Source organism: Dermacentor variabilis, chromosome 2, assembly GCF_050947875.1.
Source record: "Dermacentor variabilis isolate Ectoservices chromosome 2, ASM5094787v1, whole genome shotgun sequence".
Taxonomy (NCBI): Eukaryota; Metazoa; Arthropoda; class Arachnida; order Ixodida; family Ixodidae; genus Dermacentor; species Dermacentor variabilis.
The window spans coordinates 257,241,817-257,268,675 of NC_134569.1; the positions used below are offsets into that span (position 1 = coordinate 257,241,817).

The window sequence follows — 26,859 nt, forward strand, 5'->3', positions numbered from 1 at the left end:
TGGCATAGAGCTCAAGTACACACAGTAGCAGTAACAATGTATTCTTCTTTGCTGCTGGTGTAAATTTTTCGCAGGAGTGTAATCGTTAACACGTTGTTTTTGTATATGTTTAAAATGTTTTACACTTGGTTAGAGCATTATTAGCTCTTTCTTTGGCTGGTTCAGCTCTGAGTCAACGGGTGGCTGGACCGTGGAGACCGATCAGGCAGCTCACGTACGTCTACGCTAATGTTCCTTCATCAGCTTGAGTTTATGCCTCCACCGTTCCGTCGAAACGTTCTGCTAGTGTGTGATTACTGGAATATACCAGACACGTTCGGCGCTACGACAGGATGCTCGCAATGCACGCTGCTTCGATAGCTCTCGCTTGGGGTTGACGGCCAAGCCGCTGGCGGAGACGTTTCGCGCCGGCGGGGGCGGGCTCCAAAACAACCGGAAATGGACGATGTGACGTTGCATCGTGACGCAGAACCAGTGAAGGCGGAGCTTAGCCACGATCGCTCGGCGAACGAGTTGAGGAGGAAAAGCATGGCTAGAAAGGAGGCCAATTTGTAATCGAGTAATACTTGTTGGGGGGTTAGTTGGTGCATGTTTCCAGAAGAGGGTTATAGCGCCGAAAAAAACACAACACACAGCAAGCGAGACGGGACAGGCGCAACTTCCAACTGTTTATTCACCGCGTATGCGAATGAATATAAGGACAAATAAAGATGGGTAGCAAGAACCACACATGCGCACGAGGTTTTTACAAAAAGCAGATAAAGATAGGTGAGGTACACACGTATTTCACGCCAGTGTATCTAAAAAAGCAGTTTCATTCTTATAAATGGAGATAGATGGGGCGCTAACACAATCGCTACAGTTTCTTTCAATATAGAAGGCCTCCAAAAGTTCACGGGCTGTCTGGTCCTTACTTACGTTTAAAACCTTTGCTTCTTTCAGCCTTGCCACACACTTAATCTTTCTTTCTTCTCCGCAGGCTTTACAATGATGCGGCAGATGAAAACCAGTGCCATCTTTTAAATCCCGATTATGTTCCGCTAATCGGTCGTTAATACAACGGCCGGTTTGTCCGATGCACTTCTTTCCGCATGTGAGAGGTATCTGATATACGACTCCCACGGCACATTTAACAAGCGGAGCTGCATGTCTCTTTTTACAGTCAGTTTTGTTTACCTTGTTGGGATCAGTTTTTACGCACAAGCCAGCCAGTTTTTTTGGGGCGGAAAAAACCACAGGAACCTTATATTTTGTCGCTACATGCTTCAAATTGTGCGCTACCTTATGGGTGTACGGGATGACAACCGGTCTACTTTTGCTTTTGGGGGCGTCATCTTGGTCGCCCTTCTTTGTACTTACTAAGACATACTAAGCATGGCGCTCAGGGCTCTGGGGGGTACTAGTATCCCGGATGATGTAGTTGCTGTCCTTAGGAAGGGCCCGAAGTACAGCATCGAGCGTAGGATTCCAGGGCATGAGCTACTTTCCTTGAATCGAAGGATTGCCGGTAAAGCTGACCCAGAGGACCAGGAAAGGTGCTTGCTAGACGGCGTGGACAGCCTCAACAGGAACGCGCCCATCAACGGAGCTAGACATGAGTCGACCACCAAAAGAGTCGTCAAGTTCTTCGCCGACCAGAAGCTGTGACTCACTCAAGCGGACAAGCAAGGCGGATTCGTCATCATTCCGTCTGGTATGTTCAACGAGAAGGCTCATGAAGCTGTGCACAGGAATTTCCGGAAGACTGTGGTTAATCTGGGAAAGCTGAAATCGAATGCGGTTTCTCTGTGTGAAAGTATTGGCTTGGACAGAATTGCTAAAGGTATTCGGCTTTGTAAAGGAAATAGCTGACAAGTGTTTTTCACGGCGAAAACCCATAAGGAAGGAATACCGTTCAGATGTATCGTGAGTGAAAGAGGGGCTTGGCAGAGCCTTGTTAGTGGTTTCCTGCTAAGGCAACTCGAAGACCCATGTTTTTGCAGGAACTCTCTTGATGTTGTTAAATTTTTGAATGACAATAAGTCTTCAGGTTATATGTTTTCCATTGACGTTGTTGATCTGTTCTATTCTATCCCACAGACTGAGTTGTTAGCCGCTGTACAGTCGTGCATTGAAAAGAATGGGACGATTTCCTTCCAGAACTCTGCCGGTGTTTCTGTTGCGAATTTCTTGGCATTATTAGAGTACTACTTGTCTTGCACGGGGGTATTATTGAAGACCAGCTGTTTGTCCAGAAAAAAGGAATTTGCATTGGTTCCTGCGTCGCTCTAGTGCTATGTAACATCTTTCTCGCGCAGATGTACAGGTCACTGGCGGATACTTTCGACGAAGCCAAAGTGCTGAAAACTTTTAGATATGTCGACGATTTCTTAAATTATTTTATTGAAACAGGTTTCCTCATCTTACCCACAAATAGTGGAAGAAGTTTTATCTGGTTTTAAACTACTTGGAAAAGGTTTGGACTTCACCCATAAGCTTGTCCAAGGCAACAGATTGCAGTTTTTAGATATTGACATCACCCTTAACGACCAAAGCTTTTGCTGGATGTATCGCACTCGCGCACAAAAAGAACTAATGCCCTATGATTCCTCCCATTCAAAGACATTAAAGCGCGCCATTGCTCAGATGTGCCTGGAAGCGTCGCAGAAGAAATCTTGTTGCCATAAGGCAGAGGAAAGCTTTCACACCCAGATTCGGAAGTTGGAAAAAGCAGGCTTTCCAACCTCGATCTTAACCGGAGTAGCTGAAGCCTTGTTGCGAAAATTGAAAAAAAGAAAGTACAAAGAAGGACCACCAAGATGACGTCCCCAAAAGCAAAAGTAGACCGGTTGTCATCCCGTACACCCATAAGGTAGCGCACAACTTGAAGCATGTAGCGACAAAATATAAGGTTCCTGTGTTTTTTTCCGCCCCAAAGAAACTGGCTGGCTTGTGCGTAAAAACTGATCCCAACAAGGTAAACAAAACTGACTGTAAAAAGAGACATGCAGCTCCGCTTGTGCCGTGGGATTCGTATATCAGATACCTCTCACATGCGGAAAGAAGTACATCGGACAAACCGGCCGTTGTATTAACGACCGATTAGCGGAACATAATCGGGATTTAAAGAATGGCACTGGTTCTCATCTGCCGCATCATTGTAAAGACTGCGGAGAAGAAAGGAAGATTAGGTGTGTGGCAAGGCTGAAAGAAGCAAAGGTTTTAAACAGAAGTAAGGACCAGACAGCCCGTGAACTTTTGGAGGCTTTCTATATTGAAAGAAACTGTAGCGATTGTGTTAGCGCCCCATCTATCTCCATTTATAAGAATGAAACTGCTTTTTTAGATACACGGGCGTGAGATACGTGTGTACCTCACCTATCTTTACCTGCTTTTTGCAAAGACCTCGTGCGCATGTGTGGTTCTTGCTACCAATCTTTATTTGTCCTTATATTCATTCGCATACGCGGTGAATAAACAGTTGGAAGTTGCGCCTGTCCCGTCTCGCTTGCTGTGTGTTGTGTTTTTTTCGGCGCTATAACCTTCTTCTGGAAGCAATTTGTAATCGCTTGTAGCTCCATTAATACGTAACGCTTCCCTTAAATTTTGGTAGCTGTACCCTACGCGTCTACAAGATTTGCCCGGACTGTTTCAGGGGCCCTTTACCTATGCCGTTTCACCGGCGGCGAGCCGACGACCGCTTGCTCTGGCTCCCTGCCTCCCACTTCACCTGTAGGGTCTACCCTACTTTCTGTGCTTTTACCACCGGCTTGGTGTCCCGACCCATCATTCTCCGCTTCCCCGCGTCTCAAGCGCATCGATCCGCCGTTCCAGTTCTGCTCTCCTTTCCCTCTCTTCTCCAAGCTCGGCCATGGTCCTTACTAATTGCGCGGCCCGGACCGCTTTTACCTTGACCAACTCGGCGACTTTCGCCTGCAGTGCTATCCGCTTCTCCCGCTCCTCCCTCAGGTCTGCTTTCAGTCCTTCGAACTTGGCTGCCCAATTTCCTTCCAGTTTTTGGACTGCTTCCCTGACGCCCTCGCACAGCCTGCACGTAAAGCTCCCTCCGCGGCCCTCCACGCCCCCCGCGTCCTCTGCCCCCTCCGTGTCTGCTAAGCTCTGGAAACTGGTCTCGTCGAGGAAACACCAGCGCAGGCACTCGTCGCACTGCACTTGCTCCGCGGCCCCCGCGGCCTTCCCTTTCTTTGGTTTTATCGCTAGGCCTACGTCCTTAGGCTCAACGAGCAAGTCCGCCAAATCACTTCGAAGAGCTAGCTGAGATAATTAAATAAGCCTATCAAATAGGTCCCGCCTAGCACCTAGGCCTAACGGGGGAAACCGACAGACCTAGACAAAGCCGGTACGTTTACTGCTCTTACCACGAATTCAAAATTTTCGCCCCTACTCCATGCAAAAGTAAACACTTCAAAAACACCAGCTAATAAAAAGAAAAGAGTACTTAGCTACGAATGAAGTCGCTGAAGCCTCGAGCACACAAGAAAAAGGCGACTGCAGTGCCGCCGCAAATTTCAACGTTTTTTGCTTCACTCTCGCCGCTTGCCGTGGCCTCCGTTGGACCCAGTGACTCCCCCGTTCTAGTACGCTCTACTTAAGTCGAGTGCGGTTATTCCCGCGCATTACGGGCGATTTAATTACACAATACGTGTTGCATTATCGGTGTAGATAGAGTAAACTTATCCTGTGAGCCTTACTTCTGTCAGTCGGTCGGTTACATGTTTCGCTCTTATCCAGTGCACATTTCTTGATATCCACTAACGATCTGCGCCAAATATCGACGAAGTGTCTATTCATCGTGCAGCTGTTTTTCTTCAGTGCGGCTTTTTTTAAAATCGTACAACTGGCCATAGGCAACAGAGTTCTGCCGTGAGTGTTCCAAACGCACAGATGCTTTTAGAAAAATAGTTAACTATGTTCAGGTGACAATTGTCACCTGAAAAATCAATGCAGTGTGCCTGTTCTTTTAGAATGGTGCTATTTGTGAAATTGAATATATTTCCCCTAGTCAAGCTCAACTACTTACTGGTCAGATGCTTGAACTCCTGAAGAAGTATTTTCAAAGTTTCCCTTCCAACTCAGCATTGTAACTGACGCTTCTGGGAAGTATGAGTGTGGTATTTGGCCTTGCAGCACTGCCATGAGTTCAAGTTCAAATTGTGCCCACCGACTGTCTCTATCCGTATGTCATTAGAAAGTACAAACAATTTATTTCTCACTTCATCAGTTCAAGCGACATGAGAGGCGGCCGGTGCGCGAGTGTATAATTAAAGAACGCTTATTATGTCCAGTGAGAGCGGCCCCTTTCCACTTTTATTATGCTTCACCGCAGTACATTGCTTATGCTTCACCACGAAACAAGAGTGTATTGCGAGAAAGGGATTCTTAAAAACCCAGTTGTGCAATGTTTCTTTCGTAGCTTGCAACACCGCAATACAGGGGTGGAAATAAGCATAGTGCAATGAAGCATACTAAGAGTGGAAAGGAAACAGATTTACACTGCTCATTATTTCCAATTATGATATAATTTGCAAGTGCATCTGCTCGTGGTAAGCTTCATTGACAATTCTCTGTACATTACAAATTCATATTGCAGGGAAGCTTACTGAAGCACATTTGCCATTTTTGAACGCGTTATTCACCTTCAATGCAGCAGCAAAATGCGGATTCGTGCCCGTGCTTCTGGCTGGACTGCACATGCACTTTGAGAATCGATTAATTGTTCATAAGTGCACTGGTACTTTACTCTAAACTGGAGGGGTGAAGTTGATATGGAAGCACAATTTTTATTAAGGGGACAAGATGGTTGCAGCACAGGGTCTTTCTTTCTTTCCTCCAGGTACCTTTTCTACTAGAAGCTTCCATTACAGTGTTTCGGGCCTCTTTGAGCCAGCGCGTAGTGTAATAAAAATCGGACACTGATTGGGAACATCACCTATAGCTCTTTGCAGTGAGCTGTGCACAGAATAAGTTCATGCCTATCTAAAGCTCGCCCGAAAATATGGGAACCCCTAAGGCGCCGCCCTGTTGCTAATGGCCAATGTGGCCAGCACAGTTACTATTGAAATAGCTGAAAACAAGTACAGCCGAAAGCGCTAGCTAAGTGCGTGACTTACGTAGATCACGATGTACACATTCATGCAATAAAGAATGACACGAATTTCGGTTTCGAATCTCTGTTTTTTGGATGCGTAGTAGTTTCGTACAGTTTAGGTTTGACATGCGATCGCGCGTCAACATCTGACGCTATAGCAGATTCGTGCTTTTTGTGCCACCGAAGCCCCGAACTGCTCTGGCATATACCTTCACATGTAAGTAAACGAATGTATCTTCTTGTTCAGAACATCACGCGAGTAGACAGATCCTGTCATATATCACAATCGTTTGAGAAGCGTCACAGTATAGGGTTTCTTTACATGCGGAGCTGTGTTTTTATTTGCAATTTTTCCTTCAGTAGGAAATTGCTGGACAGGAGACCAGCGCACGGGAATTGTACTGGCGAATCCACACGCAAGTCATAGAATCCGTTTAATTGTTTCACTTTGAACAATAATGCTTCTACAAAGGCCCCAGCTGATAAATACCCTGGTGCCGAGTGTTTCTGTGCCACGAATAAATCAAGTGGCGAGTGCCTAATACGGACGAAATCGAGTGCATGAACCCACATATAATTAGCGTAGGCGTTTTATTAACTGTGCAATATTTACAACACTTGCATGCCATTTCATGTGGCACACTTTTTCTGGCCACAAATGTGTGCAGGCGAATCCAGCGCGAGCAGAGGGAAGGAGGAGGAGTGGAGCGAGCTTACTGTAATAAGCGCGCGCAAGGAGCGGGAAGGTGGGGTGGAGGTGAGGGTTAGTTGGCGTGCTCGCGATTTCTGGCACGCGTCTCGGCCGTGGCTGCGCATGGCTGTAAGCGCGGCTGAGAGCATACGCAGCCACGCACACTGTTTTGGAGGTAATTTGCCGCGTGTGGAAAGGGTGGGCATGCCGAGACGGCGTGGCATCATGTAAGCTGTTTTCCCGCACGTTTAGTATCGGAGGTTGCGCAATATCGAGCTTCGGTGACCCATTGGAGCGAGAAGCAGACGAAGCATTCACTCCCCGCTGCCGGCCCTTTTCATGATAGCATCGTCGCAGTGCGGCAGGGCGACGCAATTAGCTGTGGGGCGGAGTGCACGTGAAAGCATGGCATCGCTTAATTCGTACCGCTGATGCGAAGATATTGACGTGGCATGAAACCTTATCATTCATCGCTGATTCCCAAATTCGTCAAATTGTTTTCTCATTCAAACTTGCTTTTTTTCGATTGCCCAATAATTCGGAAAGTTGTGCGGCCCCTTTTCGTGCAACAAAAATCGATTGGTGACTGTACTTATTTGCATAAAAGATCGAATTTCAGTACAACGAAATTTCGATATAACGAAGTGATTTGCGGATTTTATCTACTTTGTTATATCGAGGTTCAAGTGTGTAATGAAATTTCCTGTTCTCTACAAGGGCGGTAATGTGGCCTTGTTCGTTGATCATCATGGAACGGCATGTATTGTAGCGCAGCATAAACAAAAACACAAAAAGAAGTGAAACACAGACACACGCACCTAATTATGTCGGTGTTTTGTTTTTTCTTGTGTCCTTGTTTTCATTGCACTACACTACATGTCATTCAATACTTTCACTGTCACATTCATGAGCATTGAAAACCTATAACAACTTACATCTTGCCTGATTTGCCATAATTAAAAAGAAAAAAATGTGGGTATAGTAGATTTAATTGAGTTCTGCTGATTTTAGTATCACTGACATACAGCTTTTAAGAATGTTTAATCGTTTCTTCCGTTAAGGCAGAGTACATGCCCAAAAGCGTGGACGTAGGCAAAAATGAAATTTTTGGCTCTTGCATAAATTTTATGGCATGTTGCATGATCTAATCAAGTGGTTTCAATTTGACGAAGTTCTCGATATAACAAAAATAAAACCTCACATCCCAATAAAATTTATAAACTACACTTGCTGTACCTTATTACCAAAGTACTGTATAACTATAAGCACTTACAGCCGCTATGAGTGGCGAGCAAAATTGAAATGACATTGCTTTAGTCAAAAACACGCCGAGCGCTGCTGCTCAAGTACGCGCCACATGCATAGGGCAAAAACAGGTCTGCGGGAACCGCGGTACCGCACGCACTTATTCAAAGCAGCACATAAAAGTGCCGCCGACTCAAATTGGTTGGTAAATGCGTTCGCAAGCAGTCTTTCAATTACCCAATTGTTACTATCAGCCACACGCTCGCACAGCACGGCCACGTGGCAAATGTGGCCTTGCGGATGCTTCGCTATGCGCGGATCGGCTGGTTGCAATATAGGGGCACTCTATGGGCGCATGTTTTAAGTGCAACGTTTTTTGCCTATCGCCTGATCTTTGCGGGTGCTACGTGGCTGAGTGTCTTGCATGGTACAGAATTGGCCCCAGTACCAAAAGTACACAGGTTGGGCGGCCCGTGCAGACGAAGTGCGAACGCGAGCTCAACATAACCAGGCCGTCGTTGTTATTCTGTAGCGATTATTTATGCGAAAGCATCAAATGGCCCATTGAGCAAGCAAACCGGCGTCGGTCGTCTCAGCGAAACGGCACCTCAAATCCCATTGGCTGCGACCACGTCATGAGCGCGCCTCGACGGAGAAGAGCGGGTGAAAGGGTACATCTGCCGTCGCTCTAGCGCGCCAGGTGTTGCTTGAGGGAGAGGGCATCGCCGCAACGCCTCGTCATCCTTGCTCTCGCAAGCCGGCGGCCGGTCCGTATCTATGTCCGTATCTATGCCACAATGCTGAGTGTTTAGGCCCTTGATTTTTCTTATTTTAGATCTCTCAAAGAACTTAACGTATAAAACTAAACTTTCTGTTGATGACTATGTTTTGTCGTGAAATAACCAAACTCTGGCAGGTCCGTTTCAGTTCGAACAGACTAATGTCTCTTCGGAGTGCCATCCCTAGTTAAAAAACCTAACATCAGTAAAGGTAAAATGAAGAAATTTTCACATTATAACTAGTCCTTTTAAGACATGTGCCTACAAAATTAAACGCTGTTCTTACTAAACGACATGCACATAGGTATTCATATTACTAATAATATTTCAAGGCAAATGCTATCAATTATATGTTTAGTGCTAATAACTGAACACTTGGCTTGTTGTGCTGCAAGTTTTCTTGGACTCCTGCTTCCCTTAAACTTATACTGTATAATATGTTTCAAGATCAGAAACTGCAGTATGCTTCCTCCAATCCGGGATATACCCACAAAAAACACAACTCATATTTAGTTGAAAAGACGGGGTATGCGGGAGATGGAAGTTCACGACGATGAGCAAAACGTGAACAAGGTGAATGCAGGAGCCTTGTAGCCAACGTTTCGACAAGTGGACTTGTCTTCTTCAAGGCGACGTACGCTTTCCTCACCACAGTATATATAGGTGGGGTTCTTCTAAAGGAGAGAGGGTGTGAGGATGGAGAGTGCGGAAACGAGGGAAGGTGTCTTAGCGTGTCGAACTGAGAATAAAGGAACCCTGTGCATAAGGTCACAGCGAGGGCCCCTCCCCTCCCCACCCCGGTCTGTCAACGCACGCGTGTTAGCCGGCGTGTCAAGGGCGTCTGACATGCCCCCTGAAAAAAAAAGAGGTATGGAAAGGGAAAAAAAGCGGGGGATACGCCGAGAAATCAAACTAAGTGTTGTTGCCTATAGCTTGAAGTTTAGCATAGCGAATAGATTCTAAAGCTCCCTTTGAAACGTTTATGCGTATTGGTTGCAATGTCTTGAACTTATGGATAAGGTATGATTCTCTGTATTTTCTTTCTCGTTCAGAGCGGAAATTTGACTGTAAGATGTAGAGTTTAAGTTCATCAAAGTTATGGCCTGGTTGGTTGAAATGCTCGGCGACGGGTTTGGGAAACTTTTTAGCTGTGTCCGCGCGATGTCCGTTTAATCTGACGTTCATTGATTGTCCTGTTTCACCGATATATTGTTTCTTACAGAAGGAACATTCCAGCATATCAATCACATCCGAACTTGTACAAGTGAAGCTAGATTTGACTTCATGTGTATAACTATTTGCGGTGCTTTTAATTTTAATATCACTTTGAAGGTGCCTGCATGTTTTGCACCTAGGGCGACAACATGCTTTTATTACGGGGAAATGCTGTTGGCGGACTTTTGCGTGCACTAACATGTCTTTAAAGTTCCTGTTTCGGCGATAGGTAACCCTAGGTACATCCGGGAACGCTTTTCGCAGACGCTCGTTCATTAGAATAGTTTGTTATCAAGGCCAGCGGTCTCTCAGATTCTAGTGTGGGCTGTCTCTTCTCCAATTCCAACTGTCTCTCCAATCTTGACGCGGCATCGTAAGCTCTATCGAGAGCAACTTGGGGATAGTTCCTTTTTGGATAGCGTTGTTTTAAGGTCATTTAGGTGGTTGATATAATCGTGGTCTTCGCTGCAGATTCTTCTTATACGTTTCACTTGTCTGACAAAAATTCCTTGCTTGCATTTTCGCGGGTGATGACTGTTGTAGTCTAAATATTGCTGGCTATCTGTAGGCTTCCGGTAAAGTGTCGTTCTCAGTTTTCCGTTTTCTATGTAGACCGTCGTGCCCAGGAAGTTGACAGGAGAGTGGTGAGCAGTAAACTTAAACTCGGGTGAAAGCGATTGAAATGGCTAATTAAGTCGGCTAAGGCGCTTGTGCCGTGTTCCCATATTATAAATATGTCGTCTATGTAACGAAGATAGGTGTGGGGTTTTAAAGGGTAGGATTTCAGCAGGTCTGCTTGAAGCTGTCCCATGAAAATGTTCGCATACGTGGGAGCGAATGGCGTACCCATGCTAGTGCCGAAAATTTGCAGGTAGTGGTATAGAATCGAATTCGAAATAGTTGAGCGTGAGAACTAACCTAAGGAGCGATAAGTAAACTTCAGGAGCGTGCGCTTGGGGACTGATTGCGAGCGATCTAGAAACGACTCCTGCATTCACCTTGTTCTCGTTTTGCTCATCATATTTAGTTGAAGCTATACACAACCAACCTGTACATTCTATTGTAGCTGCTTATTCCTGTACCACAGGCATATCAACAATTAAAGCTTGCCTTGATTGGCCAGACTTGTCAACAAGGAAACTTACCAATTTATTTCACAAATTCTCAATTGAAACATGTGTTTTTATAACCTCCTTGTATCTTATTGAGAATGAACCACAACTTCAAGGCACAGCTGCCAACTTGCCAAACCAATCTTTACTATTCCTGTCAAAAGCAGCCTCAGAATGCACGCACACACACACCCATACACACACACATCCCATGGCACCCATTCCGTAACTCTAATGCTCCAATGTTTATCTGCCCTAAGCTCAATAAGATGGAATAATAGGCAAGCTTCATGGTAGCTACTGCACAACAGACGCGGACAAAAGTAACGGAACGGGACAGGATACAGCATGGACGAAAGAAGTTTATTGGAAGAAAACAACCAATATATAACACACATCACGTGACCAACACCCGGCCCCCCAGCATATGCAGATACATATCGAAACAACCTTCACATCACAGAATGCACATGTTTTGACGGCAACAGCCATGTCACGGCTGATTAACCGACGTAAAAAACCAATTACTAAGGCACAATGCAACTCAGTGCCTTTACTCAAGATCTAACAAGGCAACCTCGACATCTTGCAGCGAGATCGATGGCTGGCTAACACATATAGTGAGCCTTTCTTTCTAATGTGATAAGCCTCCATTAATTCATGTGAGAGCTTTTCACAGTGTCTGAACAGCGGAGTAGTACTTTCAAATACTGGATGACACCCACAGTTGCAACAATGCACAGAAAGGTGTGAATGCGAAAAAATCATTAAAAATTATGGTACTCCATTAGTGGAATGTTCAAGCATCTTCCAGTCTGACTGATATATATTTTGTAGGCTACGAGAAAAAGGACTAGAATAAACAACATTTCGTGTACAAGAGACAAACTACATGCTATGTTTCACTTTGCAGTCCTCCCTAGCTGTTCAGACACCCCTTGTGAAGAATGTGCTTGTTTATTGCTTGACATATTTTCCCTTAAGCTTATTTTTGCACGCAATCCCAATCCCGACCTGGAACTTAGAAGCCACCTTTTTCAGCCTGTGCAACAATGAATAGAGGGAATAATGGCGACTTTGTTCCGCTCTTGCTGCTTAAGCTTCTTCCACCCTGGTTGCACTTTGTATTCCTTAATTAACTTGTTGCAAGATAAAAAAAAACACTGCAACTGGATAACCTGCCTCACCAAGCCGTGTCACCAGATACATTACACCTTCAAGGATAAGGTGAGGGTAGCTCTTGGTTAGGGCATCTCTAATTGCGTGAGTGGCAATACTGTACTTAAGTTTTGAAAGGCTAGACCTATAATCAAGATGGGACTTAGACGTTCTCAGCTGTATTCCCAGCATACGTGATCCCTCATAAAAGCAAGCCTGATATAAGATGTTGCAACACATATTTTTCTGGAACTTCTAAAGTGAAGTTGAAACCTTGCCCTTGTTCTCTAAACAGCTTCAGTACTTCGATGACAGCTCTGCAAAAGTTACCGTTCGCTCATGAAAAACAAATAATCATCCACGTATCTGAAAATATTAAGTGCAAGCCCACTCAGGTTTTGATTAATTTGCTGGTCAACATAACTTACACAAATATTACTGAGCACTGGTGCAACAGAAGAACCTATGCAGATGTCAGCATTCTGGACAAATATTTTACCTTCCCAGCAGACCAAAATTGACTTTAAATAGAAATCAAGAAGCTCCAGAAAACTTGCAACCAGAATTTTACACCTTTCAGCAAATTCCAGCTAATGTGTTTGATCGCGTAGACAGTCCTTAACTAACTGCAAGAGACTCACCTGCGGCAATGAATAGTATGGATCTTCTACATCTTTGCATTTCCCCATATTATGCTCCTGCAGGAAGTGTACAACACTCGGAGAGCTGGGAGCAAGGAATCGGTCCTTGATTCTCAGCCTGTCAAGGTGTGTCTGCAGAAATTCTGAAACAACACGAAGCCATGATTGATAGCATGACACAATGGTTCTGAAATGGATTCCCTAGCTTGTATGTTTTGCACTGAAGACTCATAAAAGAAGACCTTTCGCCACCTTAACATCATTTGAGACCATTGTCAAACCAAACTGATTCAACTTCACGACAGCTCAACGTTTTATGTGAGCTAGATTGGCATAAATTTCAATAAAATTTCTGTCAGTGGCTGACACACCCTCCTCCAGAAAAGTGCCTTCCAACATGACAACAAAACGTACTTCTTTGTCTCCAAGAAACCTCCAAGTTTATACCCCCTACATTAGCACAGGTAGTATGCAATGATTGTATGCTTAATTGTACACAGTAATATACACATATATACTTTGTATTCATTATCCAGGGAACAAGAGAAGCCAGACGCCACTGACCAATTTCTGACTAAAGCAATTAATTTTTGACTTTATACAGCTTGTTTTTACTGTACATTTCCCTCACCTGCATCCAGGTTCCCAACATTTATATCTAAAAAGCTTGTCCATCACCACATACAGGGTCTGTCCTGAAAGTAATGTCAGTGAATTTATTGTGACGTGATTGTATGTCGGAGCACAGTCTAACCGGTTGAAACTGGTAGTGGTGGAATCCAGCTAAGCAGCGTGCTCTGAGCATCGGAGAGTGTTGGACGGGCCTGTCCGTTAGAGTTTTTTGTTTATTCTTGTGCAAGTGAAAATGCAGCGCTCATTAGAATAAAGATTTGCGATCAAGTTTTCCGTGAAACTTGGCAATACCGCTGCGGGAACTGTTACAATGCTCAAGACTACTTACAAAGAACATGCCCTGTCAGATCGGCAAGTGTTTCGGTGGCACAAGGCCTTTTTATAGTCCGGGAAGAGGTTGACGACGAGGACTGCGCCGAACGGCCATCCACGACCACCACGGCTGACAATGTGACGTGAGTGAGGGAACCATTGAACTCAGACCGACGATTAAGTGTTTGTTTAATGACCTACATGTTAAACATTCCGAAAACTCAAGTTCACGAAATCGCTACAAATGATATCGGCATGCGGAAGGTGTGCACAAAAATGGTTCCAAAAGTGCTCACTGACAACCAAAAGTCGCGCTGCATTGAAACATGCCAAGAAAACATCGACATGTGCAAACGAGCTCGAAAATTTTTGGATAACGTTATTACAGGTGGCATGACTTAGGTATTTGAACGTGACCAAGAGACCAAAAGGCAATCATCGGAGTGGCACACGCACTCGTCCCCTCGTCAGAAGGAAGTTAGGATGAGCAAATCAAAAATCAAGATCATGCTCATCGTTTTTTTTTACATCCACGGACTGGTTCATCACGAGTTTGTAGAACCTCGAACCACTCTGAACTTCAAATTTTATTAGGAAGTCCTCAAAAGACTGAAACGCAGGGTTCAACGCATCGGGCCGGACATCGCAGACAACTGGAAGTTGCACCACGATAATGCACCGGCCCACAGTGCCTTCATCGTCACCGACTACCTGGTTAAAGAAGGGGTGCCAACAATCCCCCAGCCCCTGTTGAGCCCGGACTTGGCACCCCCAACATTTTTTTCTTTCAACGCCTCAAAACATCCCTGAAAGGCAAGCATTTTGGGACAGTGGACAGGATCAAAGCAACTTGCACCGCAGCATTAAAAGCCATTCCGAAGGACTACCGCAACACATTCGAGAACTGCAAGTCTCGTTGAAGCCGATGTATTGACGCAAAAGGAGAGTATTTTGAAGATTTTTAAACACTTTTTACAACAATAAATTCAATAAATGATTTTCAATGACCTTACTGGCATTACTTTCCGGACAGCCCCTGTACATGTACCTTGAAGGTATGTATGTGGAAAGCATTTTCAACCTCTGCTTGCTTTTCTGGGAGGGAATAAAATGGCCTTTTTCTAAACCACTTACTTTTAAAGTATTCCATTTGGTTCATTTTTCTAACTTCTGCAGAGTTGCATTCATATCTTCCATAGTTAACCGGCTCCGTTTTCATTCTTGCTTCCTATAGTATGCCATCCTGTCATGCTAATTTGGAAAGCCTTCTGTTAGCAATGGGTATTGTATTTCAAAAGTATCAGTGCAATGTTGCACGAAGAAAACTATTCTTGGAGTAAATTATTGTTCAGCTTGATATGATACTACCGCACGGTTGTTATTTAACTCTGCAAGAGATTGGTCTTGCCGTCCTACCAAGAGTGTATTCAATAGGTATTATTCTATTTCCTTTGACATTAGTTTATGAGGCTCACAGATATGTATCTGTGTCAACAATAACATCTGACACGGTCTCCTAATTTTGTGCAACATACACTACATTCAATCAGATAAAAGTTGCATGTTTTGTCTCTTGGACCTGTCTGCTCAGTGGTAGGAGGTCAAGACCACAATTGGGGATGGCTGGCTAAGATCTATGGTGTCTGTCCCGTGTTATGCATCTGACAACATTTCGTGGTGGCAAGAAGACATGTCAGACATCGTGTGATCTTTCTAATTATTGTGCACAGAGTTATCAGCATGATAATATCCTTAATGCTATAAATAGTACCTCCAGCAAGCAGTCTATATGTCTTTTTGTTGCTTATGGCAACAAAATCCAACATCCTTTGAAGCATGCTCACTTGCTGTCTGATGCACAAAAGGAAGAACGCTGCCTTCTCTAAATTTATTAGCAACAAGAAAGGCACTCTGGAAGCAATTATATACGTACACAGCAACACACACCAAAACCTATAAATGGGGGAAAAACACAAACTAAGCTAGCAATGAAAGAAACGAGACACCCAACAAGTGTTACATGTTACTCAAGTATGCGTATTCAACCTGAGTTAGAGAGATAGATGGTCAACTCCCGCGCTCCTGTACATGCATCTGGATATGTTAAGACTTAGGTACTCTTCGTGTATCATAACTATCCCCATGTTTGTGAAATCTGCATGATGTACAACCGCAAGAACGACGATGGATTGACAGGTGGTTCACCTTTCGATGAGTTCTGTAAGAAGGATGCATCAACTCTTCCAGCCTATGTACACATTACCCCGTGAAAGCAGCTGCTTATAAACAGCACAACAAAATACAACGCAAGTTATATATTTGCCACGTGTTATTAAACTTACATCATTAAAGTACATTAGAATTGGTGCTAAGGCTGGTACACAATCTAAGCATATACTTCAAACAATCATAAATAAGGCAGGGGCTTGGAATATGATTTAATATGGAACTGCTTTGATGATACAAAAGTCAAGGCTGTCTTTTTGGCATCACTCACTCCAATTCGTTTCCTTTTTTTTCAATTGAAGAATTGGCAAGGTTTGTGCGATGCCCTTCGACCGCGATTCTTCCTTGTTCGCGCCTTTAAAAGGGCATGGCCATGACCATAAAAGAAAATCGCCACAGTAAAGGACCACTTTTTCATATACTTTACCGCAATACTTTACGTATGCTTCACCGCATCGCATGACTGTATTGCGAAAAAGCTGATTTTATGGAGCTGACATTATGTAACGGATCTTTTGTCATTGTGCTGCTCGCACGAGCATAGGCTCGCAAAAGCGCAAAGCACAGACGTGGCTTGCTGCTGGGTGATTTTCTAGCTAACGTTTCGAGACGTCCACGTTGTTTACACAAAAACCGGTGAAGTTTCTCGCGCTCGTACGCGCTTCTAAAGGCAGCGTGACCACCTATAATTAAGGCGTTGTCATAAGCGGCGACGAAATCCACACCAGGTTCATCAACTTCCACAAAGCTACTGGGCAACGCCATCAATAACTGGCTCAGGCGCCACCCAGGAGCTGGCAAACGCTGCGACGACATCCACATAAACCACGTCACTTTCCACAAAGCTATTGAGCAACACGATCAGTCACAGGCGCAGGTCATCATCATTATCAGCCTGGTTACGCCCACTGCAGGGCAAAGGCCTCTCCCATACTTCTCCAACTACCCCGGTCATGTACTAATTGTGGCCATGTTGTCTCTGCAAACTTTTTAATCTCATGTCCATGTCTTGTGGTCATAGGGGGCACGGTGTTTTTCAAGCTGCACTTGCAGCTTTTCTTCCCTGTCTCCCCCAATCTGTTGGAAATAAAGATATATTCGATTCAATTGAATCCATCCGCTCACCTAACTTTCTGCCGCCCCCTGCTACGCTTCCCTCCTTTTGGAATCCAATCCGTAACCCTTAATGACCATCGGTTATCGTCCCTCCTCATTGCATGTCCTGTGCATCCCCATTTCTTTTTCTTGATTTCAACTAAGATGTCCTTAACTCGCGTTTGTTCTCTCACCCAATCCGCTCTTTTCTTATCCCTTAACGTTACACCTATCATTCTTCTTTCCATAGCTCATTGCATCGTCCTCAATTGAAATAGAACCCTTTTCGTAAGCCTCCAGGTTTCTGCCCCGTACGTGAATACCGGTAAGACACAGCTGTTGTACACTTTTCTCTTGAGGGATAATGGCCACCTGCTGTTCATGATCTGAGAATGCCTGCCAAACGCAACCCGTCCCATTCTTATTCTTTTGATTATTTGAGTCTCATGATCCGGATCCGCAGTCACTACCTGCCCTAAGTAGATGAATTCTCTTATCACATCCAGTGCCTCGCTACCTATCGTAAACTGCTGTTCTCTTCCGAGACTGTTAAACATTACTTTAGTTTTCTGCAGATTAACTTTTAGGCCCACCCTTCTACTTTGCCTCTCCAGGTCAGTGAGCATGCATTGCAGTTGGTCCCCTCAGTTACTAAGCAAGGCAATATCATCAGCGAATCGCAAGTTACTAAGGTATCCTCCATTTACTCTTATCCCCAATTCTTCCCAATCCAGGTCTCTGAATACCTCCTGTAAACACGCTGTGAATAGAATTGGGGAGATCGTATCCCCCTGCCTGATGCCTTTCTTTATGGAGGACTACGGTGGCTGTGAAGCCGCTATAGATATCTTTCAATATTTTTACAAACGGCTCATCTACACCCTGATTCCGTAATGCCTCCATCACTGCTGAGGTTTCGACTGAATCAAACGCTTTCTCGTAATCTATGAAAGCTATATATAAGGGTTAATTATATTCCGCACATTTCTCCATCGCCTGATTGATAGTGTGAATATAATCTATTGTTGAGTAGCCTTTACAGAATACTGCCTTGTCCTTTGGTTGACAGAAGTCTAAGGTGTTCCTGATTCTATTGGCGATTACCTTAGTAAATACTTTGTAAGCAACGGACAGTAAGCTGATCGGTCTATAATTTTTAAAGTCTTTGGCGTCCTCTTTCTTACGAATTAGGATTATGTTAGCGTTCTTCCAAGATTCCGGTACGCTCGAAGTCATGAGGCATTGCGTAAACAGGGTGGCCAGTTTTTCTAAAACAATCTGCCCACCATCCTTCAACAGATCTGCTGTTACCTGATCCTCTCCACCTGCCTTCCCCATTTGTATAGCTCCCAAGCCTTTCTTTACTTCTTCCGGTATTAATTGTGGGATTTCAAATTCCTCTAGACTATTCTCTCTTCCATTATCGTCGTGGGTGCCACTGGTACTGTGTAAATCTCTATAGAACTCCTCAGCCACTTGAATGATCTCATCCATATTAGAAATGATATTGACTGCTTTGTCTCTTAACGCATACATCTGATTTCTACCTATTCCTAGTTTCTTCTTCACTGCTTTTAGGCTTCCCCCGTTCCTGACAGCATGCTCAATTCTATCCATATTCTACTTCCTTATGTCAGCTGTCTTACGCTTTTTGAATAGCTTGGAAAGTTCTGCCAGTTCTATTTTAGCTGTACAGTTTGAGGCTTTCATACATTGGCGTTTCTTGATCACATCTTTCGTCTCCTGCGATAGCTTACTGGCATCCTGTCTAACGGAGTTACCATCGACTTCTATTGCACACTCCTTAATGATGCCCATAATATTGTCGTTCATATCTTTAACACTATGGTCCTCTTCCTGAGTTAATTAAAGCGGAATACCTGTTATGTAGCTTGATCCGGAATTCCTATAGGGAGTATGCACTGAAACTCGGCCGCAATGTGGCGCTGCGGTTCCCCGAGCCCGGCGCCACGCTTGTGGTTGTGCTGCAGCAGCCGATGCATGCTTGCAGCTGTGTTCTGTAAATGTTGTGTGGTGTTCCCTAGCCTATAGGTTTCTCGTGTGTTGCATGTGGCGTTGGTTGTTTGCAATACTGCTGCGTTGAAAGCTTCCTCTACGGATACACGCTGTAAAGACTTGAAAAAGTGCCAACACCGGAGCACGTTGTTGCGCGTCGAGCCGCAATGGTGAACTGCGCCGTCTACGGTTGTTGCAACCGGTCAAAAAAAAAAACCCAACGATGAGAACTTTCAACCGCTGGGCTTCGATGTCCTGCCCAGAGTCAAACAAGGACAGTGTCTTAGGACAGCTGAGCTGTCGTCAAGGCGCAGAGCTTTGTGGCTGAGCAGAATTCGTCGCAAAGACCTGGACGAATTGCCGACGCATTGCCGAGTTTGCGGGGCGCATTTCATCACAGGTAAGCACGGCAGCGGCATTAAAGCTTAGTTTTTTAGCGCAATTCTTTGCATGCAGCTCTGTAACGTACCAGTGGGCTATATTTTTCAGGAATACCAGCTTATTAGATGGATGAGGCGAATCCCGACTTGGCGCCGAGCCTCAATCTCGGCTACAAGTCCACGACGCACGCTGGAAGAAGCGCAAGCGAAAGGTGCAAATTAATTTTCTACGCAGTCAAACAACTGATTATGAACTAATCGAACTAATTTTTTACAGGTATATGCGACTCAAGCAACGGAGGCGCGCGAGTTCTGCAGCCAACGCCTTTGAATTAAGGCAGCGACCGGAGAGCGCGAGCACGAACGCGGCGCCCATCGCTGCAGGAACGGCGGCCGAGGAGATTTCTTTCTCTACGAAGGCGTCACTTCACACTTACATTCTTCTACTTTAATTTGCATATTGCACTGGACCAACCCTAAGCTGTCCATTATTGAACCATGTGTACTGCGTCTGTGTAATTGCACAAAATCATTTTGATTTTGTGCTGTGTGCACAAAATCAAAAAAAAGGGGGGGGGGGCGAAGGTGCCGGGGCAACGTCCAGTTTATGCTCTTGCTTTCACATAAATTACAGTGTCCATTTCTTGCGCAGGTGACGAAGAATCCCCCTCATCAGAACAAACGGCAATGCAACACCATGTAGGCCATGCATGTAAGCTAAGTAAACATTTATGCATTTGTACTTAAGAGAGTATGGAGCTCTGGAGCATGGCATTTTCTCATTTAGGCTTCTGTGTTATGTGCGCAAGGACGTTTGAACTTTTGTTTATGAATTCTCACAGCTGATCGAATACTGCGTTTGAAGCTGTTAACAGTAACGGTGTATGCAGATGCAACACAAAATAATTTGCAAATGGACAAACCACTTAGTCAGGCCGTTCAGACTTGCGCACGCAAGCAAAGTGTTTTGTTGCGAAGGTTCCACTGAAGTCTGCTTTTTTGAACTAGTTTGTTTCCTTTCTGCGTGCTTTCATTTTGCAGCTCCCGAGGAGCCTTCATGCTTGGAATGTCCAGTTCTACAAGACAATGTAGCGACAGCTCAGTGCCACCTGCAAGCGGATCTGCAGATTAACCAAGCTTCTGCATGCAAGTATCGCACAGTTTTGTTTCTAGGGCTTGCAAATCCTGTGTTCCTTCATGTCCTTCTGATTTTGGCCGAAGTGGTGTGAACAGACGTAAAGTCTTTAATGTACTTGTTTAAAACACAATCCTTTAAGCCTGAAATGTTTCAAATATTTAACAAAAATTATATTGTTGGTGTGGAAAAAAGAAAAAATTACCGACGATTACGTTGCTTCCTAATGCGAAATTTGAGCGCAGCAAATAAGCTGTTTCACCTTTTGGATAGATTGAGGCAAAGAAATCGAGCAACACATGTATGCGCTATCACATAATTTTTTTTTATTTTTCACACGTATTCCTTTAACAAAGACTCCACTAACAGTTCTTGACAGTCATGAAGGAAGCTTTGTGGTCGGAGAAATAGACTGATATATGTTCGACTTGGTACACCAATGCTTGATTCTCAAAGACGAGATCTATACAAGTGCCTCGCGAGGTTGTCACAGCCGTGGGGGAAGCAGAGGCTAAGCGCCGCCGCCGAGAAGACCCTGCCGTTCGCGCCGCCGAAGCGGAGGCTCATCGCCGCCGTCGAGAGCAACCAGCAGTAAGCGAGGCTGAAGCAGAAGCTCATCGCCGCCGCCGAGAAGACCCTGCAGTTCGCGCCGCCGAAGCGGAGGCTCATCGCCGCCGTCGAGAGCAACCAGCAGTAAGCGGAAGCGGAGGGGGGCGGCGTGTACACCCAGCGGCAAACGATGGGGGCAGAAGCGCGCGCAGCAAGCGGACAACACGATAAAGGGAGGAGGGAAGAGATAGCAGCGACTGACTGATGCCGCTGACGGCGATAGTGAGTCAACCCCAGCTATCCGCCACACAAGAACAGGGGGGGGGGACCCTTTCCTCCTCTTTCTGCATGGCGGCGACGGTGTTCTATGCAGTCACGTTATCTTGACTCTCTAGCGGCGTCAGCGGCATCCAGCGGTATCAGTCGGTCGCTGCTAGCGCTGGGGGTATGAAAGGGGGGCGGAGCTGGTTACGAGGCCGACGACGACGCCGACGACGACGCGAAACCCAGGAACGGACGCCAAAGAGCTGCGCTCTAAAACACGGGGAATGCGGGAGATGTAAATTCAAGACGATGAACAAAACAAGATGAAAGCAGGAGCCATTTCGACAAGTGGACTTGTCTTCTTCAAGGCAACATGTCACTTTTAGAAAGGCAAGCCCACATATCGACACATTGGCTCCGGCTTTCATCTTGTTCTCGTTTTGCTTATTCTTGGTGTAGGTGCGATATGTGCCGTACAATCTGGCCATTATGGGTGTGAAAATTAGGGATGCGGTTTCTTTTGCACTGAAAGCTAATTGTATAACAAACAGTTCAGTCTGACAGGCAGATTCAAGGTCATTATTTATTAGAATAATAAAAATCATCATGTAAAGGTGTTGAAACAAGTAACATCATTAGACATTGTGTTGACACCAGTGCTTTCCCTTCATATGGCCATCACACATTCAGTTTATCATGCAGGCATCATAGACAAAGAGGTGACAGCTGACCTGCTGTCAGCCCCCATCTCTTCACTGGATGAAGAAAACCACCGCCTTCAGCATGACCTGGATATTGTACGCAGTCGCCTGGCGAAGGCAGCCCCTGGAGACAGGGATGTGCTCGGCAGCAACCCAGACATGGTTGTTTTTTACACAGGGCTGCCAACTTATGCAGTTTTGGAGGCTGTTTACATCCTAGTTGAGCCTCATGTAAGGCATACATTACGAAACCGCCTGAGCAAATTTCAAGAAATGGTCGTTTTCCTAATGAGGTTACGGCTTAACGTCCCTTTACAAGATCTTGCATACAGGTATTTTATTCTGGGCAACAGCCATACCTATATTCATTTGTAACATTAAGGTTCCTGCACTACGCAGAACTGCAGTTGAGCATGCAATAGCCATGTTGTGCTGGTGAACTTTATTGCATTAACTTCAATAACACTTATTGAAGCATATAACAACTCGGCAGTTTTATCTTACAGGTTTCGCATTCACCAGTCAACCGTAACAAGGACAGTAGAAAGGTGGCTTGATGCTGTTTACATTAGGCTCAGCAGTCTGATCAAACGGCCAGAACGTGAAGATCTCCAAAGAACGATGCCAATGGCATTTCAAGAAACATTTGGCAAGAAAGTAGCTGTGATTATGGATTGTTTTGAAGTCTTTGTGGACAGACCTTCAGCCGTGGAACCTAGATCATTAACATGGGCTACGTACAAGCATGCGAACACCGTGAAGTACTTAATTGGCATCGCTCCACAAGGTGTAATTACGTACATATCAATAGGGTGGGGTGGACGTACCAGTGACAAAATGCTGACAGAATCGTGTGGCATTCTTAGCAACCTGCTACCTGGCGACTCTGTGCTGGCTGACAGAGGTTTCTTGATCTCTGATGGCGGGGGCATGTGTGGAGCGAAGCTGGAAATCCCAGCCTTCACTAAAGGGAAGCCGCAGCTTACTGCATACTCTGTTGAGGCAACACGTAGGCTAGCAAATGTTAGGATTCATGTTGCTTTAGTTATTGGGTTAGTCAGGAACAAGTACTCCATTCTCAAAAGAACTCGTCCCATTGAATTTTTGGAGCCGAAGGTGCTGAACGGCATAAAAGTCAGCGCACTTGACAAGGTTGTATTTGTGTGTGCCGCACTTACCAACCTGTGCGACTCTGTTGTACCATTTGACTGACATGTGTACTTAGTGCAAAGCATCTAGTAAATGTACAGTACCTTTTTTACGACTTCTTGCAGTCATTACAAAACCATTTCCGCGATTTAGGTGCCCTCTTCAAATTAACACACTGGAAGTGAGACCGTTGTCGACTGCAATGCTTCCCATCACAACTAATAATGTCTCCATATTCTGGCTGCTGACAGTGGCAATATTTATCATCCTGAATGCCTGCACTTTGCTCCACTACTACTTCTTCAGCAGCAGCGGTCCAATAACGGAAACAAAGTTCAGGCAGGAGAACTCTTTCAAAATACAATGCACACTTATCCACAATTTCGTTGCAGAACTCCTTATCAAACATTACTCTTTCAATAAAAATATCTTTCTGTGTCCATACTACAAAATCACAGTAGTTTCTTTTGCATACAAACATCTGCATCAGTACTTGCTTGAAGTAATGATGGTTTCTCAATAACTTTGCATCATTGCCATCAACTACAAGATAAGATCGTTGCCGCTCTGGAATTTCGCAAATAAGTGAATCTTTTGCAGAGTATGGACATTTTATCTCCAGAAGGCCGTCTCCACAACAATTGCAATGTACAAGGCCATCAGGAGTTGCAGCCAGAAATGGTCGTTCTATGCTTATGTGGAGGCCAGACATTTCGCACTTAAAGCCTAGATTGTGCTTCTGCATTGCCTCTATGTAAGCTGCCCTCCCAGCAGCTTCTTTCTTCTTTCCCCACTGAGTTGCTGCAGTCTGGAATTTGCAGTCCTCCGGGTAGTACAGTCTCTTCAGCAGGCTCTTTGAAGGCTTGGTCAATGAAGTTGCAAATACCGCTCCTGCATTTGAAGCTGTGATGCGTCCAGTCCGAAATAAATGCCACTTCTCGGATGCAGATTGGGCCTTTGTCTGCTTCTCGATCAGTACACACACCTGCAGGAAATTGCAATTCATGTGCAAACAAATACAAATATTTATCCTTTCGATAGCTATTTAGTTTTGCTGTAATGCTTTAAGGATGCTGTAGATTCATGACAATATTGCATACATTTGAAAAGTGCCCAGGCAGCATGTGTAGGTTTAGCATAAATTAATTATAATTGTGAACAGATGATGACACACGGCTGCACGGCACATTACAACAACCTGCACAATTAGTTTTTTTTGGCAAGGTTTGGCTGTAACCAAGCTACAAGAAACTTACATCAGGCTCAATTGAGAGGTCTTGCAGGACATTACGGTATTCTGCATGTACATCCTCCAAGGAAATTGGGCACTGCTTCCTTTGCAGATTGCGAAGGAGGAGCTTAGGGTACTTCAAGCCTAAGGGAATGTAGGGGTCAGCAAATTTTTGGGCAAGCGAGAGAAGTGCTGGCCTACCCTCAGATTTACTCAATGACGAAAAAAACTTCTCGTCCTCTCACGGTTTGGGCATTTCAACACTTGGTGGGTCGCGGGGGGCAGCCTCAGTGTCGTCCAGGCGGCCTTTTTTCATTGCGGAAGACGCGAAGTCCATCTCTGCCACCGGTCGGCATTCCAGACTGACGAGATGAGGCGGTAGCCATGCATTTTGCCCATCTGTGCATGATCGACCATCCCGGCGTGTCACAACAGTCTCCAAATAAAAGAGCACTGCACCAACGTGTGAGCACGCCTCGCCGAGGCCGGCCACGCACGTACAGTGCGCGCACAAAACTTCCCCGTCAACTTTAATCAACAGCCACGGCAGCAGCAGCTTATCTCTGAACGCCTGAGAATGGCGGACCTGCGCAGGGAGAAAAGATACATCAAAGTATTTAGCTTACGCTATTAGACACTGTGAACACGGATTCAGGCGTATGAAGCACGAACAACATGCCAGCAACTTCACCGGCGATCTAGCGACAAGTGCGACGGACTGGGCGCCACATCCACTGCTTGCTCTATCGCTATATTTCTGGACGACTGAAAAAATGCCCCAAGCCGCTGACATGCGGTACATTATATAAGTACAGCTTCCCTTTCCAACGACGACGACGTTGCCATCACGAACTTTCACTCTTGGTGGCTCCACGAGACCGCTGGTGACGTAATTATGAGCCCCGAGGGACTTATAGCTCTTTAGCTGCTCCCGCGTCACGAAGCTCGTCCCGTGGACTAGATAGGCTCTGGTGTCCGCACGGTCGACGCTTGGATAAAAACCAACACCGTTCGTAAAGTGGCCGTCGGACTGCGCCACGGGTCATCTCCGCCGCATTTCGCGATTTTGATGATGTATCTACTGCGCTCGGGGTCAGGCAGCGACTTGTTACACTGCACTCGCGCCGAATGAGACGTACACAGCAGCTTTTTGTCGCGCAACAACGTGCTCCGGTGTGGGCACTTTTCCAAGTCTTTACAGCATGTATCTGTAGAGGAAGCTTCCAACGCATCAGTATTGCAAACAAACAACGCCACATGCAACACACGAGAAACATAAAGGCTAGGGAACACCACACAACACTTACGGAACACAGCTGCAAGCATGCGTCGGCTGCTGCGGCACAACTACAAGCATGGCGCGGGGATGGATGGATGGATGGATGTTATGAGCGTCCCCTTTGGAACGGGGCGGTGGCTTGCGCCACCAAGCTCTTGCTACTATGCTGCCTAATATCCTACCTAGGTTAACCAATGAAAAAAAAACACTATGAACTACCACGTCCAAATTTTCTGATACCCTATTGCGAACTGTGCTTTTGTACGTCTCCGTCCTTTGTCGTTTCCCTACTTTTCTTCCACCAATCCTCCAATCGCCTCTTACTGATGTCTATTGCGGACCTGTTTGCTTTACCACTGCTCCCGCTGAACCCAAGGGCTTCAAGGAGGCCAGTGGTGCCTAAATCGACCGCTGGATAGACGTCTTCACATTCTAATAAAATATGCTCCGTCGTTTCCCTAGCTTTACCGCAGCAAGCACATGCTTCTTCTTCCTTCTTATATCTCGCTTTATAGGTGCGTGTTCTAAGGCATCCTGATCTCGCTTCGAAAAGTAATGAGCTTCCCTTTGAGTTATCATAAATGGTTTCTTTCCTAATTTCGTTTTTTCCCCTTAAGTAGTTACTCATGGCAGGTTTCTTTTCCATTGCCGCCACCCATGAGATTAATTCAGCCTCTCTGACTTTCCGCTTGACCTTCTTTGTTGCTGTGTTGCCCACCCCACAGGCCGCATACTTGCTGGTAAGCTTCCTAGTTCTTTTCCTCCACTGTGATTCAATGTTTTGCCTGTACAGATACCTGAACACTCTCCCAGCCCATTTACTTTCTTCCATATTCCTCAGCCGTTCTTCATACTCAATTTTACGGCGAGCTTCCCTCACTTCAAAACTAGTCCAGCCCATATCCCCCTGCAAAGCTTCATTTGTAGTCTTCCCGTGAGCGCCCAATGCGAGGCGACCCA

At 45.3% G+C, this 26,859-nt stretch overlaps 1 protein-coding gene across 1 annotated transcript; it reads left to right on the top strand.

The window, feature by feature from the left end:
• Positions 1-1,374: 1,374 nt before the first annotated feature.
• On the top strand, positions 1,375-23,452 carry LOC142570768 (uncharacterized). The gene is made up of 4 exons (XM_075679104.1): positions 1,375-1,643; positions 6,757-6,845; positions 22,242-22,572; positions 22,747-23,452. Exons 1-4 carry the CDS (start codon positions 1,375-1,377, stop codon positions 23,450-23,452), a joined length of 1,395 nt encoding a protein of 464 aa, XP_075535219.1.
• The last annotated feature ends 3,407 nt before the right edge of the window (positions 23,453-26,859 follow it).

Bases quoted from the DNA above. Each gene is read 5' to 3' on its own strand.
- LOC142570768 (XM_075679104.1), top strand. From the start codon at position 1,375: ATGGCGCTCAGGGCTCTGGGGGGTACTAGTATCCCGGATGATGTAGTT. The intron at 6,846-22,241 runs GTGAGGGTTAGT...TTTATCATGCAG, and splicing joins AGCGGGAAGGTGGGGTGGAG to GCATCATAGACAAAGAGGTG. The intron at 22,573-22,746 runs GTATTTTATTCT...TTTATCTTACAG, and splicing joins TTACAAGATCTTGCATACAG to GTTTCGCATTCACCAGTCAA.